The sequence below is a fragment of the Eriocheir sinensis genome, unplaced genomic scaffold, assembly GCF_024679095.1.
Source record: "Eriocheir sinensis breed Jianghai 21 unplaced genomic scaffold, ASM2467909v1 Scaffold5, whole genome shotgun sequence".
NCBI classification, from domain to species: Eukaryota; Metazoa; Arthropoda; class Malacostraca; order Decapoda; family Varunidae; genus Eriocheir; species Eriocheir sinensis.
The window spans coordinates 692,401-710,416 of NW_026111831.1; the positions used below are offsets into that span (position 1 = coordinate 692,401).

The window sequence follows — 18,016 nt, forward strand, 5'->3', positions numbered from 1 at the left end:
TATAGAGATAGAAGAGAAGGCGGAGAAGAAGACAAGTTAAAGGAGAATAAAAGAGAAAAGAAAAACTGAGAAAGAGGAGAAGGGAGAGAGGAAGGCAAGAGCTAAGGGAGGATAGAAGGAGGGGACACGGAGATAGAAGAGGAGAAAAGAAGGAAGGATGGAAAAGGGGGACAAGATTTAGGGCAGACCAAGAGAGAAAGAGAAGAGAAATGGAGAAGGAAGGAAGAGAGGAAGACAAGAATTATGAGAGAGAGAGAGAGAGAGAGAGAGAGAGAGAGAGAGAGAGAGAGAGAGAGAGAGAGAGAGAGAGAGAGACTAAGCAATGTTGTGTTAGTAAGTGATGTTGAAGGTACCGGGGAAGGCTGGGAAGGAATGTTGTGTTGGTAAGTTAAGCTGAAGGGACTATATATAATCGGTTCACCCAAGTCTGAGGTGTGAATTATCGTGCGCTGGCAACCTGGATTTTGTGGATAATACATGATGGTCCACGCACAGGAAACAGTCATCAGTGTCAAAAGAAAATACCGTTGATTATAGTCGGTACTGATAATTCTTAACTCAAAATTGACTATAATTGACGGTATTTGTTAAAGTCTGGCTCGGCTAAATGTGCGTTTCAAAGGTGCCATGTGCGGAATGATCCAAGAATACAGCGTTGCCACATTTTTAACCCCATGTCGGTTGCCTCTCTCTCTAACACCACTAGGAATTGAATGTACTCTTTTTCTTACTTATGTCAGCTTATTTTAACGTACACCAGGTATGCGTTATATGCGAGGGTTATGTTCGGCAAAAAGTTCGCATAATGTGAATTCGCATATATCGAACCTATCATCCCATTAATTATAGGGGTTATGTTCCACGACCCTTAATTATAGGGGGTTATGTTCCACGACTCTTAATTATAGGGGGTTATGTTCCACGACCCTTAATTATAGGGGGTTATGTTCCACGACCCTTAATTATAGGGGGTTATGTTCCACGACCCTTAATTATAGGGGGTTATGTTCCACGACCCTTAATTATAGGGGGTTATGTTCCACGACTCTTAATTATAGGGGGTTATGTTCCACGACTCTTAATTATAGAGGGTTATGTTCCACGACTCTTAATTATAGGGGGTTATGTTCCACGACTCTTAATTATAGAGGGTTATGTTCCACGACCCTTAATTATAGGGGGTTATGTTCCACGACCCTTAATTATAGGGGGTTATGTTCCACGACCCTTAATTATAGGGGGTTATGTTCCACGACCCTTAATTATAGGGGGTTATGTTCCACGACCCTTAATTATAGGGGGTTATGTTCCACGACCCTTAATTACAGGAGGTTATGTTCCACGACCCTTAATTATAGGGGGTTATGTTCCACGACCCTTAATTATAGGGGGTTATGTTCCACGACCCTTAATTATAGGGGGTTATGTTCCACGACTCTTAATTATAGGGGGTTATGTTCCACGACTCTTAATTATAGGGGGTTATGTTCCACGACCCTTAATTATAGGGGGTTATGTTCCACGACCCTTAATTATAGGGGGTTATGTTCCACGACCATTAATTATAGGGGGTTATGTTCCACGACCATTAATTATAGGGGGTTATGTTCCACGACCCTTAATTATAGGGGGTTATGTTCCACGACTCTTAATTATAGGGGGTTATGTTCCACGACTCTTAATTATAGGGGGTTATGTTCCACGACCCTTAATTATAGGGGGTTATGTTCCACGACCCGTTTTCGAACCCTCTAACTATTTATTCCGGCACCGTTTCATAATAATAAAGCAAATTGATTGTTTCCGGGGAGAGACACCCAAAGTCTACAATTTAAGCTGATAATTGGCTACCTGAGGATTAACTTTAGGATCAGAGGGAGGAAAACATTTGCCCCCACCGCCCTCTAGTGTGAGTCGGCTACCATACCTCACCGCCCTCTAGTGTGAGTCGGCTACCATACCTCACCGCCCTCTAGTGTGAGTCGGCTACCATACCTCACCGCCCTCTAGTGTGAGTCGGCTACCATACCTCGCCGCCCTCTAGTGTGAGTCAGCCACCATACCACACCAGATAGTCACACCAGCGCCACTATTCGCATAATACCAAATTTTTCTCGCATAAAACGAATACTTGGCACATTTAGGTTAGTCACATATGAGCGAATTTGCATATTTTGAACTCACATATATCGAATGCCTGGTGTACATTCCTTCACGATGTAATCTAAATATAATTGTGAAACTACTCACACACCGCAAAATGAAAGGGAAACTCAATAATAAGTATAGCATTTTTCAGCAACACTGTAAAATATGTATGCCACGTTTCTTTGTATGCTTATAAAATATCTTATCAATAATAAGTTAACTGTTCCTTCATCCACCCTCAGACCTTCCTTGATATCCTTCCTTCCTTCCCAGTGTTCCTTCATCCACCCTCAGACCTTCCTTGATATCCTTCCTTCCTTCCAAGTGTTCCTTCATCCACCCTCAGACCTTCCTTGATATCCTTCCTTCCTTCCCAGTGTTCCTTCATCCACCCTCAGACCTTCCTTGATATCCTTCCTTCCTTCCTTCCCAGTGTTCCTTCATCCACCCTCAGACCTTCCTTGATATCCTTCCTTCCTTCCCAGTGTTCCTTCATCCACCCTCAGACCTTCCTTGATATCCTTCCTTCCTTCCTTCCCAGTGTTCCTTCATCCACCCTCAGACCTTCCTTGATATCCTTCCTTCCTTCCTTCCCAGTGTTCCTTCATCCACCCTGAGACCTTCCTTGATATCCTTCCTTCCCAGTGTTCCTTCATCCACCCTCAGACCTTCCTTGATATCCTTCCTTCCTTCCCAGTGTTCCTTCATCCACCCTGAGACCTTCCTTGATATCCTTCCTTCCTTCCTTCCCAGTGTTCCTTCATCCACCCTCAGACCTTCCTTGATATCCTTCCTTCCTTCCCAGTGTTCCTTCATCCACCCTGAGACCTTCCTTGATATCCTTCCTTCCTTCCCAGTGTTCCTTCATCCACCCTGAGACCTTCCTTGATATCCTTCCTTCCTTCCCAGTGTTCCTTCATCCACCCTGAGACCTTCCTTGATATCCTTCCTTCCTTCCCAGTGTTCCTTCATCCACCCTGAGACCTTCCTTGATATCCTTCCTTCCTTCCCAGTGTTCCTTCATCCACCCTGAGACCTTCCTTGATATCCTTCCTTCCTTCCCAGTATTCCTTCATCCACCCTGAGACCTTCCTTGATATCCTTCCTTCCTTCCCAGTATTCCTTCATCCACCCTCAGACCTTCCTTGATATCCTTCCTTCCTTCCCAGTGTTCCTTCATCCACCCTCAGACCTTCCTTGATATCCTTCCTTCCTTCCCAGTGTTCCTTCATCCACCCTCAGACCTTCCTTGATATCCTTCCTTCCTTCCCAGTGTTCCTTCATCCACCCTGAGACCTTCCTTGATATCCTTCCTTCCTTCCCAGTGTTCCTTCATCCACCTTCAGACCTTCCTTGATATCCTTCCTTCCTTCCTTCCCAGTGTTCCTTCATCCACCCTCAGACCTTCCTTGATATCCTTCCTTCCTTCCTTCCGGTGGTAATGACATCGGTAAGGTGGGTAGCGAAGAGATATTTCGGCGCTTCAGGGAATCGTTTGCTAAAGTGAGGGACTTCGGGGGGGTGCCGGCTGTGTGTGGGGTTTTGCCGAGGAGGGGGTTGGGAGAGGGATGGCTTTCCAGAGCCTTAGCAGTAAACAGCAGGCTGGCGGCCCACTGTAAGCGAAATGGTTGGCTTTTCCTTGACAATTGGGACCTCTTCTACAATAAAGGCACCTTGTATGCCAAGGATGGCGTGCACCTGTCACTCCAGGGGGTGGAGGTTCTCGCAGACTCCTCGGCGATCACTTAGCACCCTACAGGATTTTTAGAGTAGGCGAGGGGAGGCCTGTCAGTGCATCGCAGACTGGGACTAGGGGCGGAGATATCGAAAGGATATAAGAAAGGATGGGCTAACGCTTATTACACCAACAGTAGGAGTCTCAGGAACAAGATAGATCTACTGAGGGAAAGCATGTGTCGAGAAATTGACATTATAGCTATCACGGAAACATGGGTAGATACTGCCAACAAAAACTTCATGTCTGAGTATGAAATAGATGGTTACCAGATGTTTCACAAAGATAGAAAGGAAGAAGGGGAGGGGTGGCACTTTATGTTAAAGACACACTTAAATGTTCCGCTAACAACTCTATTCAAACAATGGCGACTCAGAATCAGTTTGGGTGGACGTCCACAAAGGGAAGGACAAACTAATTCTAGGGGTTCTTACAGGCCACCCAACCTCAGCAGGCAGGACACTGATATATTACTACAAGAGGTAGGCAGGGCGAGCAGGAGCAAAATGTCTGCATAATGGGGATTTTAACTATAGGAATATAGATTGGGAAGGCGTGGTGGGTGATCTAGAGTCTGAGGATTTTCTGAAAGTAATACAAGATAATTTTCTCAAGCAGACAGTAACAGAGCCCACCAGGGTAACAACATTCTGGACTTGGTCTTAACTAACACCGAGTATATGATCAGCGAGCTAGATGTTGGGGAGAATTAGGTGGCAGTGATCACAAGGAAATTAGGTTTAAATTAGACTGGGCGGTGACCCATGAACTCAACCCGGTGTTGGTGCCCGACTTTAGAAGAGCTGATTATGAGGGCTCAGAAAACACCTTGAGGAGGTAAATTGGGAAACCTTAGGGCTGGATGAGGCCAGATCTCAGGGCTGGAACCGGAAAGACAGGGGAACCATGTAGAAATGACCTACAATAATTTAGTTAGAGAAATTGCAGAGGGTCAGAGACAGCATATCCCTTACCAAGCACGTAGGAAGGAAAATAACGACCCCAAATGGATGACCGCAGACTCAAGCATGAAATAGGCTTGAAGAGAGGAATTTATAGGAAAATAAAGAACGGAGAGATCCACCTCAGGGTAGGTATGTTGAGCTAGCCAGGTCGGTGAAGAAGAACACCCGCCTTGCAAAAAGAAATTATGAGATTAGGGTAGCTTGAGGCCAAGAGCGATCCCAAGGGCTTCTTCAAATTGTACAGGACGAAAACAAGGGACAGAATTGGACCGTTGAAAACAAACAAGGCGAGCTCGTTGAGAATGGAGAAGATATGAGCCAAATGATGAATGACTATTTCCTCTCAGTTTTCACGCAGGAAAATCTAACAACCATTCGGAGAGAGTTCAGATATATGAGGGTGTGAGCGACAAGTTGAGGGATGTGATCATCACTAGGCAAGTAGTCCAGGATGAGATTGGTAGGTTGAAGAAAAACAAATCGCCGGGCCCAGACGAAGTATTCCCAAGGGTTCTGAAAGAGTGCAAGGAAGTCCTTAGTGGCCCTCTTGCCGATATCTTTAAAATGTCGGTAAATTCTGGGTATGTGCCCAATCAATGGAAAGTAGCTAATGTGCCGATTTTCAAAAGGAGACAAGTCAGCCACCTCAAACTATCGCCCAATTAGCTTAACATCAGTTGTGGGAAAGATGTTAGAGTCGATTATAGCCAGGAGCATTCGGGACCATCTAGAAAAGCATAATTTAATTCATGACTCACAACATGGGTTCACAAAGGGTAGGTCTTGCCTTACTAACCTGTTGTCCTTCTACACTAAAGTAATCGAGGGGGTTGACAGAGATGAAAACTATGACATATTATATCTAGATTTCAGTAAAGCGTTCGACAAAGTCCCTCATCACCGGCTATTACTAAAATTACAGGCTCACGGCGTAGATGGGAAAGTTAATGGTAAGAAATCTGAATGGGGCAGTGTTACGAGTGGAGTCCCACAGGGGTCGGTGCTGGGTCCTCTGCTTTTTATTATTTACATCAATGACTTGGACACAGGAATCAGTAGCGATGTCAGTAAGTTCGCAGATGATACCAAGATCGGTAGAGTAATCCAATCAGACAGCGACGCTACCGTTCTCCAGGATGAGCTTGACAGACTATATGATTGGGCGAGGAAGTGGCAGATGGAATTCAATGTCGGGAAGTGTAGCATTTTGAGTGTAGGTAGGAATAACCCCTTACACATTTACTCCTTAAATGACACTCCTCTAAGCAGGTCTGGGCGTGAGAGAGACTTAGGAGTCCTAGTGAGCGCTGACCTCCGTCCTAGGGCTCAATGCATTCAGGCTAAAAATCGGGCAAACAGAGTACTAGGTTTCATCTCAAGGAGCGTGAGCAATAGGAGCGCTGAAGTCATCCTCAAACTTTACTTAGCACTAGTTCGACCTCATCTCGATTATGCAGTTCAGTTCTGGTCCCCCTATTATAGAATGGATATCAAGATGTTAGAATCTGTACAGAGGAGGATGACGAAGATGATTCAGGGGGTGAGGAACTTGCCTTATGAAGACAGGCTAAAGCAGTTAAATCTACACTCTCTAGAAAGGCGAAGGGTGCGAGGAGACTTGATCGAAGTTTATAAATGGATGAAGGGATTTAATAAAGGGGATGTCAATAAAATTTTGAGAGTGAAAGAGCCAGGTAGGACGCGTGGAAATGGTTTTAAGTTAGACAAATTCAGATTCAACAAAGACATAGGCAAGAATTGGTTCACTAATAGAGTGGTGGACGAATGGAACAGGCTTGGGAGCCATGTTGTGGGTGCCAATACCATAGATACATTCAAGAAGAGGTTAGATAAAGCCATGGATGGTGAGATTAGGTGGGGTTGAGTGTACAGGAGCTGCCTTGTATAGGCCAACCGGCCTCTTGCAGACTCCTTACGTTCTTATGTTCTTATGTTCTTATGTGTTCCTTCATCCACCCTCAGACCTTCCTTGATATCCTTCCTTCCTTCCTTCCCAGTGTTCCTTCATCCACCCTCAGACCTTCCTTGATATCCTTCCTTCCTTCCTTCCCAGTGTTCCTTCATCCACCCTCAGACCTTCCTTGATATCCTTCCTTCCTTCCCAGTGTTCCTTCATCCACCCCCAGACCTTCCTTGATATCCTTCCTTCCTTCCTTCCCAGTGTTCCTTCATCCACCCTCAGACCTTCCTTGATATCCTTCCTTCCTTCCTTCCCAGTGTTCCTTCATCCACCCCCAGACCTTCCTTGATATCCTTCCTTCCTTCCCAGTGTTCCTTCATCCACCCTGAGACCTTCCTTGATATCCTTCCTTCCTTCCTTCCCAGTGTTCCTTCATCCACCCCCAGACCTTCCATGATATCCTTCCTTCCTTCCCAGTGTTCCTTCATCCACCCTGAGACCTTCCTTGATATCCTTCCTTCCTTCCTTCCCAGTGTTCCTTCATCCACCCTCAGACCTTCCTTGATATCCTTCCTTCCTTCCAAGTGTTCCTTCATCCATCCTCAGACCTTCCTTGATATCCTTCCTTCCTTCCCAGTGTTCCTTCATCCACCCTCAGACCTTCCTTGATATCCTTCCTTCCTTCCCAGTGTTCCTTCATCCACCCTCAGACCTTCCTTGATATCCTTCATCCATCCTCAGACCTTCCTTGATATCCTTCCTTCCTTCCCAGTGTTCCTTCATCCACCCTCAGACCTTCCTTGATATCCTTCCTTCCTTCCCAGTGTTCCTTCATCCACCCTGAGACCTTCCTTGATATCCTTCCCAGTGTTCCTTCATCCACCTTCAGACCTTCCTTGATATCCTTCCTTCCTTCCCAGTGTTCCTTCATCCACCCTCAGACCTTCCTTGATATCCTTCCTTCCTTCCCAGTGTTCCTTCATCCACCTTCAGACCTTCCTTGATATCCTTCCTTCCTTCCTTCCCAGTGTTCCTTCATCCACCCTCAGACCTTCCTTGATATCCTTCCTTCCTTCCCAGTGTTCCTTCATCCACCCTCAGACCTTCCTTGATATCCTTCCTTCCTTCCCAGTGTTCCTTCATCCACCCTGAGACCTTCCTTGATATCCTTCCTTCCTTCCCAGTGTTCATTCATCCACCCTGAGACCTTCCTTGATATCCTTCCTTCCTTCCTTCCCAGTATTCCTTCATCCACCCTCAGACCTTCCTTGATATCCTTCCTTCCTTCCCAGTGTTCCTTCATCCACCCTCAGACCTTCCTTGATATCCTTCCTTCCTTCCCAGTGTTCCTTCATCCACCTTCAGACCTTCCTTGATATCCTTCCTTCCTTCCTTCCCAGTATTCCTTCATCCACCCTCAGACCTTCCTTGATATCCTTCCTTCCTTCCCAGTGTTCCTTCATCCACCCTCAGACCTTCCTTGATATCCTTCCTTCCTTCCCAGTGTTCATTCATCCACCCTGAGACCTTCCTTGATATCCTTCCTTCCTTCCCAGTATTCCTTCATCCACCCTCAGACCTTCCTTGATATCCTTCCTTCCTTCCCAGTGTTCATTCATCCACCCTGAGACCTTCCTTGATATCCTTCCTTCCTTCCCAGTGTTCCTTCATCCACCCTCAGACCTTCCATGATATCCTTCCTTCCTTCCCAGTGTTCATTCATCCACCCTCAGACCTTCCTTGATATCCTTCCTTCCTTCCCAGTATTCCTTCATCCACCCTGAGACCTTCCTTGATATCCTTCCTTCCTTCCCAGTGTTCCTTCATCCACCCTCAGACCTTCCTTGATATCCTTCCTTCCTTCCCAGTGTTCCTTCATCCACCCTCAGACCTTCCTTGATATCCTTCCTTCCTTCCCAGTGTTCCTTCATCCACCCTGAGACCTTCCTTGATATCCTTCCTTCCTTCCTTCCCAGTGTTCCTTCATCCACCCTGAGACCTTCCTTGATATCCTTCCTTCCTTCCTTCCCAGTGTTCCTTCATCCACCCTGAGACCTTCCTTGATATCCTTCCTTCCTTCCCAGTGTTCCTTCATCCACCCTCAGACCTTCCTTGATATCCTTCCTTCCTTCCTTCCCAGTGTTCCTTCATCCACCCTCAGACCTTCCTTGATATCCTTCCTTCCTTCCTTCCCAGTGTTCCTTCATCCACCCTCAGACCTTCCTTGATATCCTTCCTTCCTTCCTTCCCAGTGTTCCTTCATCCATCCTCAGACCTTCCTTGATATCCTTCCTTCCTTCCTTCCCAGTGTTCCTTCATCCACCCTGAGACCTTCCTTGATATCCTTCCTTCCTTCCCAGTGTTCCTTCATCCACCCTCAGACCTTCCTTGATATCCTTCCTTCCTTCCCAGTGTTCCTTCATCCACCCTGAGACCTTCCTTGATATCCTTCCTTCCTTCCTTCCCAGTGTTCCTTCATCCACCCTCAGACCTTCCATGATATCCTTCCTTCCTTCCCAGTGTTCCTTCATCCACCCTCAGACCTTCCTTGATATCCTTCCTTCCTTCCTTCCCAGTGTTCCTTCATCCACCCTCAGACCTTCCTTGATATCCTTCCTTCCTTCCTTCCCAGTAATGCACACCCCAGACTTGGGTCAACCGACTATAGTGTCTGAACTGTCGCTGATGGTAGTGGTGGTGGTGGTGGTAGGTCCTTCACTGTACCCGGACTCTTACTATTAAAGGATCTTGTGATTTCTTGAAGACTGAGAAGAAAAATAAACAGTACAAAGACGACAGTGCATTTTCTTGAGAGAGAGAGAGAGAGAGAAACAAAATCGTGAGAGCTTGATCGTGTGTGTGTGTGTGTGTGTGTGTGAGAACCCTGAAACATTTAAGAATACAAGCTTGAATTTTAAGCTGCTTTGGGTAAGGATCATTCACAAGCTTTAGGATAAGTTGGATTAGTATGAATATAGAGAGACAAAATACAAGCATGACCAATATTAAGTAAACGCCTCAACCCCTTGACTGTGGATTTCCTACCAAAAGACCTCACCAAGCTACAGGAGTGGAACAAAAAGTGTCTGCTACAATTCAATGAAGAAAAATGTAAAGTCCTGCACCTTGGGAGGGGATATCCAGCACACCAATACCACATGGGAAACACTCCACTATCCACCACAGAGGCAGAGAAAGACCTGGGAGTGTATGTTACCAGGCTACCAGTGAAGGGATATCCAGCACACCAATACCACATGGGAAACACTCCACTATCCACCACAGAGGCAGAGAAAGACCTGGGAGTGTATGTTACCAGGCTGCCAGTGAAGGGATATCCAGCACACCAATACCACATGGGAAACACTCCACTATCCACCACAGAGGCAGTGAAAGACCTGGGAGTGTATGTTACCAGGCTACCAGTGAAGGGACATCCAGCACACCAATACCACATGGGAAACACTCCACTATCCACCACAGAGGCAGAGAAAGACCTGGGAGTGTATGTTACCAGGCTACCAGTGAAGGGATATCCAGCACACCAATACCACATGGGAAACACTCCACTATCCACCACAGAGGCAGGGAAAGACCTGGGAGTGTATGTTACCAGGCTACCAGTGAAGGGATATCCAGCACACCAATACCACATGGGAAACACTCCACTATCCACCACAGAGGCAGGGAAAGACCTGGGAGTGTATGTTACCAGGCTACCAGAGAAGGCAAAATCCGTGACAATCGCAGCGGATGGGTTAAGTAAACAGACTATAACAACCTCTATAGGCTGTTCACTTAACTCTGAGCCGTGGAGCCGAGCCTCATTTGTAACGAGGCCGCTGATTGGCTGGCTGGCTCTCTCGCTCACCCTGTGTTGAAAGGCTGCATAATGAATGCTCGCGTGGCACATGTCTATGTTTTATTCGTTATATCTTGTCTCATACACATAACAGACCATTTTTGTTGGTACCGCTGCACTCAGCAGTGAATGCAGAAGCTTCGATACTCAGGGAAAAACTACTACTAAGCAATAATAAAGAAGTTTTAGCGAGTTGAAGCGGAAATTTTCTTGCGATATCTTTATAACACTGTTTATTTATTATCATTTCCTGTGTAAATATTTAAAGGAATGCTGTTATAAACGATTGCGTTTCATAAAAGAATGTCTCCTGAACGGAATGCAATCATCAAATTATAGTTAGATGATAATATAAGCGGATTACTGAATTATTTATGAGCATGTGTCACTCGCCGGGAAGAGGGAGCAGCGAGGCAGCACGACACAAGGCTGAGTAGGGAGGTGAGGACGGGGGTAAGGAGAGCGCTGATTGGCTGGCGGCCTCTCTCACTCACCGTGTTGAGAGGCAGTGTATAATGGTATATGTTTATGTTTTATTAGTTATATCTTGTCTCATGTACGTGACAGATAATTTCTGTTGGTACCTTTAGACTCGGCAATGAATGGGGAACTTTCGATACTCAGGAAAAAGATAGCAATAAGCAACTATAAAGAAATTTTGGCGAGTTGAAGTGAAAGCTTTCTTCCGATATCTTTATAACGCTGTTTATTTATCATCATTTCCTGAATAAATATTCAAAGGTATGCTATAAACTATTGCATTTCATTGAGGATGTCTCCTGAACGCAATACAATTGTCAACTTATAGTTAGAAGGTAATGTAAGTGAATTACAAAATAATTTATGGGAAGGTATGACTATTCAGGGAAAGGGGCGGCGGTGCGGCCGGCCAGGCGGCAGACTCATGCAGCATGTGAGGTGGAGGGGACGCTCAGGCAGAGAAGACAGCACAGCAGTTAGGGGGGAAAGCAGAAAATATATAGGACGGGTGTCCTGCATGCATTATTTATTATTTTACTTACTTGATTTTACTTATAGATACGATGCATCCTTTGGCTCAACATTAAAGTAATGTTGCTAATATGACGATTATTGACACTGGATTGATTGTTTTCCTGTGGAACATATAGGTTATATAGCTACATGAAATAAAATCACGCCATGAACACTTTACCCCCATTTCTTTTCTTAAATGCCTGGACGGTGTGGTATTGTGTGTAAAAAAAAAAATATGTTTGTTATATAGCCTCCCTTGTACCGTGAATTTATAAAATGCCTCAAAGGATGTCTTTTCCAGCGTTTAGGAAATGCTACTTTCTCTCTCTCTCTCTCTCTCTCTCTCTCTCTCTCTCTCTCTCTCTCTCTCAGAAGTAGCATTTCCTAAACGCGGGACATGACATGCTTTGAGGCATTTCTAATTTCACGGTTCAAGGTAGGCTATATTACACATATATTACACATATGCATGAAATGCAATAGTTTATAGCAGCATACCTTTGAATATTTATTCAGGAAATGATGATAAATAAACAGCGTTATAAAGATATCGGAAGAAAGCTTTCACTTCAACTCGCCAAAATTTCTTTATAGTTGCTTATTGCTATCTTTTCCTGAGTATCGAAAGTTCCCCATTCATTGACGAGTCTAAAGGTACCATCAGAAATTATCTGTCACGTACATGAGACAAGATATAACGAATAAAACATAAACATATACCATTATACAATGCCTATCAACACGGTGAGTGAGAGAGGCCAGCCAATCAGCTCTCCTTACCTCCTCACCTCCCTACACAGCCTTGTGTGTGCTGCCTCGCTGCTCCCTCTTCCCGCGAGTGACACATGCTCATAAATAATTCAGTAATCCGCTTATATTATCATCTAACTATAATTTGATGATTGCATTCCGTTCAGGAGACATTCTTTATGAAACGCAATCGTTTATAACAGCATTCCTTTAAATATTTACAGGAAATGATAATAAATAAACAGTGTTATAAAGATATCATAGAAAATTTCCGCTTCAACTCGCTAAAACTTCTTTATTATTGCTTAGTAGTAGTTTTTCCCTGAGTATCGAAGCTTCTGCATTCACTGCTGAGTGCAGCGGTACCAACAAAAATGGTCTGTTATGTGTATGAGACAAGATATAACGAATAAAACATAGACATGTGCCACGCGAGCATTCATTATGCAGCCTTTCAACACAGGGTGAGCGAGAGAGCCAGCCAGCCAATCAGCGGCCTCGTTACAAATGAGGCTCGGCTCCACGGCTCAGAGTTAAGTGAACAGCCTTTAGTAAGAATAATAAGCTTAAGAAAGACAGGTTGATTATGCCCCACCCTGCTATACAGAGGTTAAAAGTGCGACCCTTCTGGTGACTTAGGGTTGGGCGAGAGGCAGGGGAGAGGAGGCTGGCAGGGCTGGGGTGTAAATAATAATAATAATAATAATAATAATAATAATAATAATAATAATAATAATAATAATAATAATAATAATAATAATACTCACACTATGAACCACCAACAAAGTGCCATTTCGAAAGAGCCAGATGCTTCCGCCCACCACCTCCACCTCCACCTCCACCTCCACCTCCACCATTCTTCCTTGACATCATCTTGACCACCTCCTCCTCTTCCTCCTCCTCCTCCTCCTCTTCCTCCTCCTCCTCCTCCTCTTCTTCATCCCAGCCTTCAGTCATGGTGGTAGCTGTGGCCGTGGCATGGAGGTGGTCATGGTGGTGTTCAGGGGAGGTGGAGGTGGAGGTGGTGGTGTGCTGGTGATAACGGTGGAGGAGGTCTACGGGGGTGGTGGTGGCAGTGGCGGTGGTGAAGTGGTGGTGGTGGTGGAGGTGGAGCGGCTGGGTGTGGAAGAGTCTCCGCTTCTCCTCCTTCTTCCGCACATACTCCTTCCTCCGCTGTGCCGCCTTCCACGGGCTGTAGAGGTAGCCAGGGTGACGCCGCTTGTGTTCCACCTGGAGAGCTTGTGCCTTGGCTGCCCACTCCTCCTTCTGTTGGGGTGAGCGGGGTGAGTGGGGTGTCAGAGGGGTGAGAGAGGGTGTGAGTGGGGTGTCAGAGGGGTGAGAGAGGGTGTGAGTGGGGTGTCAGAGGGGTGAGTGGGGTGTCAGAGGGGTGAGAGGGTGTGAGTGGGGTGTCAGAGGGGTGAGAGAGGGTGTGAGTGGGGTGTCAGAGGGGTGAGAGAGGGTGTGAGTGGGGTGTCAGAGGGGTGAGAGAGGGTGTGAGTGGGGTGTCAGAGGGGTGAGTGGGGTGTCAGAGGGGTGAGTGAGGGTGTGAGTGGGGTGTCAGAGGGGTGAGAGAGGGTGTGAGTGGGGTGTGAGTGAGGTGTCAGAGGGGTGAGAGAGGGTGTGAGAGGGGGTGTGAGTGGGGTGTGAGTGAGGTGTCAGAGGGGTGAGAGAGGGTGTGAGTGGGGTGTCAGAGGGGTGAGAGAGGGTGTGAGAGAGGGTGTGAGTTGGGTGTGAGTGGGGTGTCTGAGGGGTGAGTGAGGGTGTGAGTGGGGTGTCAGAGGGGTGAAAGAGGGTGTGAGTGGGGTGAGAGAGGGATGTGTGTGGGGTGTGAGAGGGATGAAGGGGAGCCAAACATCAAATAATATGAAGAAATGGGGTGAGAACAGCGAGTTGCATGAGAGAAGGGTGTGAGAGAGGGGTGAGAGAGGGGTGTTGGGGGTGACATGTAAGAGCGTACAAGGGGAGGCAGTGTGAGAGGGGAATGGAGAGGGGTCGGACATCACATGGACGACATAGATGGGGTGAGGTATGATGGGTGTGACAGGGGTGTGGAAGGAAGGGGTGGTGATGAGTGGGATATGATGAAAGAGAGGGATAATTAGTATAAGAGGGGTGACCAGGGAGGGTAGAGGGTGACAGGGGAAGGTTCCACAAGCGACAGGGATGATATAATGCTCTCGAGAATCCTAAGAACCACACACATTAAAGAAAACAAAGATGCTGGCTATAACAAGAGAAAGGCAAACAATGACCACCCCAACCACCACCATCCTCACTTCACACTCTGGTAGCTCCCTCCACATGGCTGCCACGCGCTGGTTTACGCTGTGGAAGCTCTCCGCGGGGTGCTGATCCCTGACCCTCCGCTGTGTGTCTCGGTAGAACAGCAAATACTTGTTCATGGGCCTCTTAACCTGGGGGGAAGGGAGGCTGTGTAAGGAGAGAGAGAGGGAGGGAGGGTGTGAAAGTTATGAAGCCCAGAAGGTTGAATTGGTAGTCTGAGGAGCATTCAAGGAGGTGGGAAGAGCTGCCTGATTGCAAACATTCTAAGAGTCGTATTAAAAGACACATCACCACTCAAGAACACATATTTGACAAGGCTTTCGTAGGAGTTATGGGCATTTCCAGGGGTAGTTGTATGACCCTGGTGGTAGTGCGAGTCTTCTTCTGTACCGTGAACCTGAAGAAACACTCATTAGAACCCGACTGACCCCCTCTTTGACCTTTAGAAATAGTTGAAGTTCTGCTATTGGTTCAAGGTTTACTAGACTATGGCAAGAATGTTTATGCTGAGAACTTCTACTCCTCTGTCTCTTTTGTGGAACTCTGCATATGAATCGGAAAGGATGGTTTCAAGAGCTCACTCACAGCACGACCACGGCTGCAAGGCCACGATCTCGCTGGTCAACACCGAGAGTTTTACCACCCAGTGACATCCTCATGACCTCTTGAACCGTCTGCTGCAATTGTCACGGATTTGGCCTTCACTGGTAGCCTGGTAACATACACTCCCAGGTCTTTCTCTGCCTCTGTGGTGGATAGTGGAGTGTTTCCCATGTGGTATTGGTGTGCTGGATATCCCTTCACTGGTAGCCTGGTAACATACACTCCCAGGTCTTTCTCTGCCTCTGTGGTGGATAGTGGAGTGTTTCCCATGTGGTATTGGTGTGCTGGATATCCCTTCACTGGTAGCCTGGTAACATACACTCCCAGGTCTTTCTCTGCCTCTGTGGTGGATAGTGGAGTGTTTCCCATGTGGTATTGGTGTGCTGGATATCCCTTCACTGGTAGCCTGGTAACATACACTCCCAGGTCTTTCTCTGCCTCTGTGGTGGATAGTGGAGTGTTTCCCATGTGGTATTGGTGTGCTGGATATCCCTTCACTGGTAGCTTGGTAACATACACTCCCAGGTCTTTCTCTGCCTCTGTGGTGGATAGTGAAGTGTTTCCCATGTGGTATTGGTGTGCTGGATATCCCTTCACTGGTAGCCTGGTAACATACACTCCCAGGTCTTTCTCTGCCTCTGTGGTGGATAGTGGAGTGTTTCCCATGTGGTATTGGTGTGCTGGATATCCCTTCACTGGTAGCCTGGTAACATACACTCCCAGGTCTTTCTCTGCCTCTGTGGTGGATAGTGGAGTGTTTCCCATGTGGTATTGGTGTGCTGGATATCCCTTCACTGGTAGCCTGGTAACATACACTCCCAGGTCTTTCTCTGCCTCTGTGGTGGATAGTGGAGTGTTTCCCATGTGGTATTGGTGTGCTGGATATCCCTTCACTGGTAGCCTGGTAACATACACTCCCAGGTCTTTCTCTGCCTCTGTGGTGGATAGTGGAGTGTTTCCCATGTGGTATTGGTGTGCTGGATATCCCTTCACTGGTAGCCTGGTAACATACACTCCCAGGTCTTTCTCTGCCTCTGTGGTGGATAGTGGAGTGTTTCCCATGTGGTATTGGTGTGTTGGATATCCCTTCACTGGTAGCCTGGTAACATACACTCCCAGGTCTTTCTCTGCCTCTGTGGTGGATAGTGGAGTGTTTCCCATGTGGTATTGGTGTGTTGGATATCCCTTCACTGGTAGCCTGGTAACATACACTCCCAGGTCTTTCTCTGCCTCTGTGGTGGATAGTGAAGTGTTTCCCATGTGGTATTGGTGTGCTGGATATCCCTTCACTGGTAGCCTGGTAACATACACTCCCAGGTCTTTCTCTGCCTCTGTGGTGGATAGTGGAGTGTTTCCCATGTGGTATTGGTGTGCTGGATATCCCTTCACTGGTAGCCTGGTAACATACACTCCCAGGTCTTTCTCTGCCTCTGTGGTGGATAGTGGAGTGTTTCCCATGTGGTATTGGTGTGCTGGATATCCCTTCACTGGTAGCCTGGTAACATATACATGGGAAACACTCCACTATCCATCACAGAGGCAGAGAAAGACCTGGGAGTGTATGTTACCAGGCTACCAGTGAAGGCCAAATCCGTGCCAATCGCAGTGGACGGGTTAAGTACCAGGCAAACCCAGCACCCACCCAATGTAGCCCAGAAGGAGGCCACGTGGAGGCCCTTCCCTGACCACAACTCCTTTCCCTGGACGAAGCCATTCACTCAGGAAAGTTTTTGGAAAGTTTCGTTTAGTCGGCGCAACATCTGTGGTCATATGCCGGAGAGAGACAGGAGGGGGAAGGAATTATAGAAGGGAACAGACCCCAGGAGAAGGGACACAACCCCCGATTAATACCTGGTACCCATTCACTGCTGGGTGGACAGGGGCGTAGGGTATCGGAAAAGCCACCAAAATTTTTCCACTCCGCCCGGGAATCGAACCCGGGCTCTCTCGATTGTGAGCTGAGTGTGCTAACCACTGCACCATGAAGCCCCCTCATTCACTCAGGGGCTCACCATGTCACCCCAAGAGTCATAGTTACTCCCACAGAAGGTAAAGTGAAGGATGGACGCAGGGTTAAAATGAAAAATGTAGAGGATGTAGAAATTTATAATGCAGGGAATGTTTTCAGCCTTTCAGCCGTACCAAAGGATGACGTCATTAAGCCACACAGCACCTGGCTTTATAATTCATGTTAAGGAAATACAAAACTAATATAAAAAAGAGAAAATGAGACGAACATTCAAATAAGAAAAAGGCGGAGGGTCATATTTTAAAACATTTCGTCGCCCAAATTCACATATCTGACATGGCTTTCCTAGGAGCTGTGGGCCTTTCCAGGGGTAGTTTTATGACCCTGGTGGTAGTTTGACCCTTCTTCTGTGCCATCAACCTTAAAAAACACTCATGAAAAACAGATTGATCCCTTCTTTGACCTTTTGAAATAGTTGATGTGAGAAGCGATGGTGTCTTAAAATACGGCCCAGATCCTTTCCCCTGTAAGACACGAGGAGGTGAACACACACACACACACACACACACACACACACACTTACGGCATTTCTAGGTCTCAAGAGCCGCCCGTCTGTCTGTGGTGGTGGTGGTGAGGGTGCTGGTGGTGGATCAGGCCTGGCGGAGGTGGTACAGCGTGGAGAGGTTTGGGTGGCAGTGGAGAAAAGACTTGATATTTCTTCCTCCTCCTCTTCCTCCTCCTCCTCCTCTTCTTCGTCTTCCGCTCGTTCTTCCATCTCTTCCAT

The 18,016-nt window shown here is 46.9% G+C and overlaps 1 protein-coding gene and 1 long non-coding RNA gene across 5 annotated transcripts; both read right to left on the reverse strand.

The window, feature by feature from the left end:
* Positions 1-1,892: 1,892 nt before the first annotated feature.
* Positions 1,893-10,451, reverse strand: LOC126992701 (uncharacterized). 4 transcript variants are annotated; one of them, XR_007746903.1, is made up of 5 exons: positions 9,313-10,451; positions 8,817-8,988; positions 2,869-3,488; positions 2,064-2,768; positions 1,893-2,029 (listed from the first exon to the last, which is right to left on the reverse strand). It is a non-coding gene; the product is annotated as an uncharacterized LOC126992701 (long non-coding RNA). The 4 variants fall into 4 exon arrangements; XR_007746902.1 differs by lacking the exons at positions 1,893-2,029; positions 2,869-3,488 and adding an exon at positions 6,834-6,945 and having other exon boundaries at positions 2,488-2,604; positions 2,657-2,712; positions 8,877-8,988; XR_007746901.1 differs by lacking the exons at positions 1,893-2,029; positions 2,869-3,488 and adding an exon at positions 6,834-6,945 and having other exon boundaries at positions 2,488-2,604; positions 8,877-8,988.
* Positions 10,452-12,945: 2,494 nt separating this feature from the next.
* On the reverse strand, positions 12,946-18,016 carry LOC126992709 (sex-determining region Y protein-like). Its single transcript, XM_050851520.1, has 3 exons — positions 17,816-18,016; positions 14,654-14,791; positions 12,946-13,643 (listed from the first exon to the last, which is right to left on the reverse strand). The coding sequence occupies exons 1-3, from the start codon at positions 18,014-18,016 to the stop codon at positions 13,146-13,148; spliced, it is 837 nt and encodes a 278-aa protein (XP_050707477.1). The 3' UTR covers positions 12,946-13,145.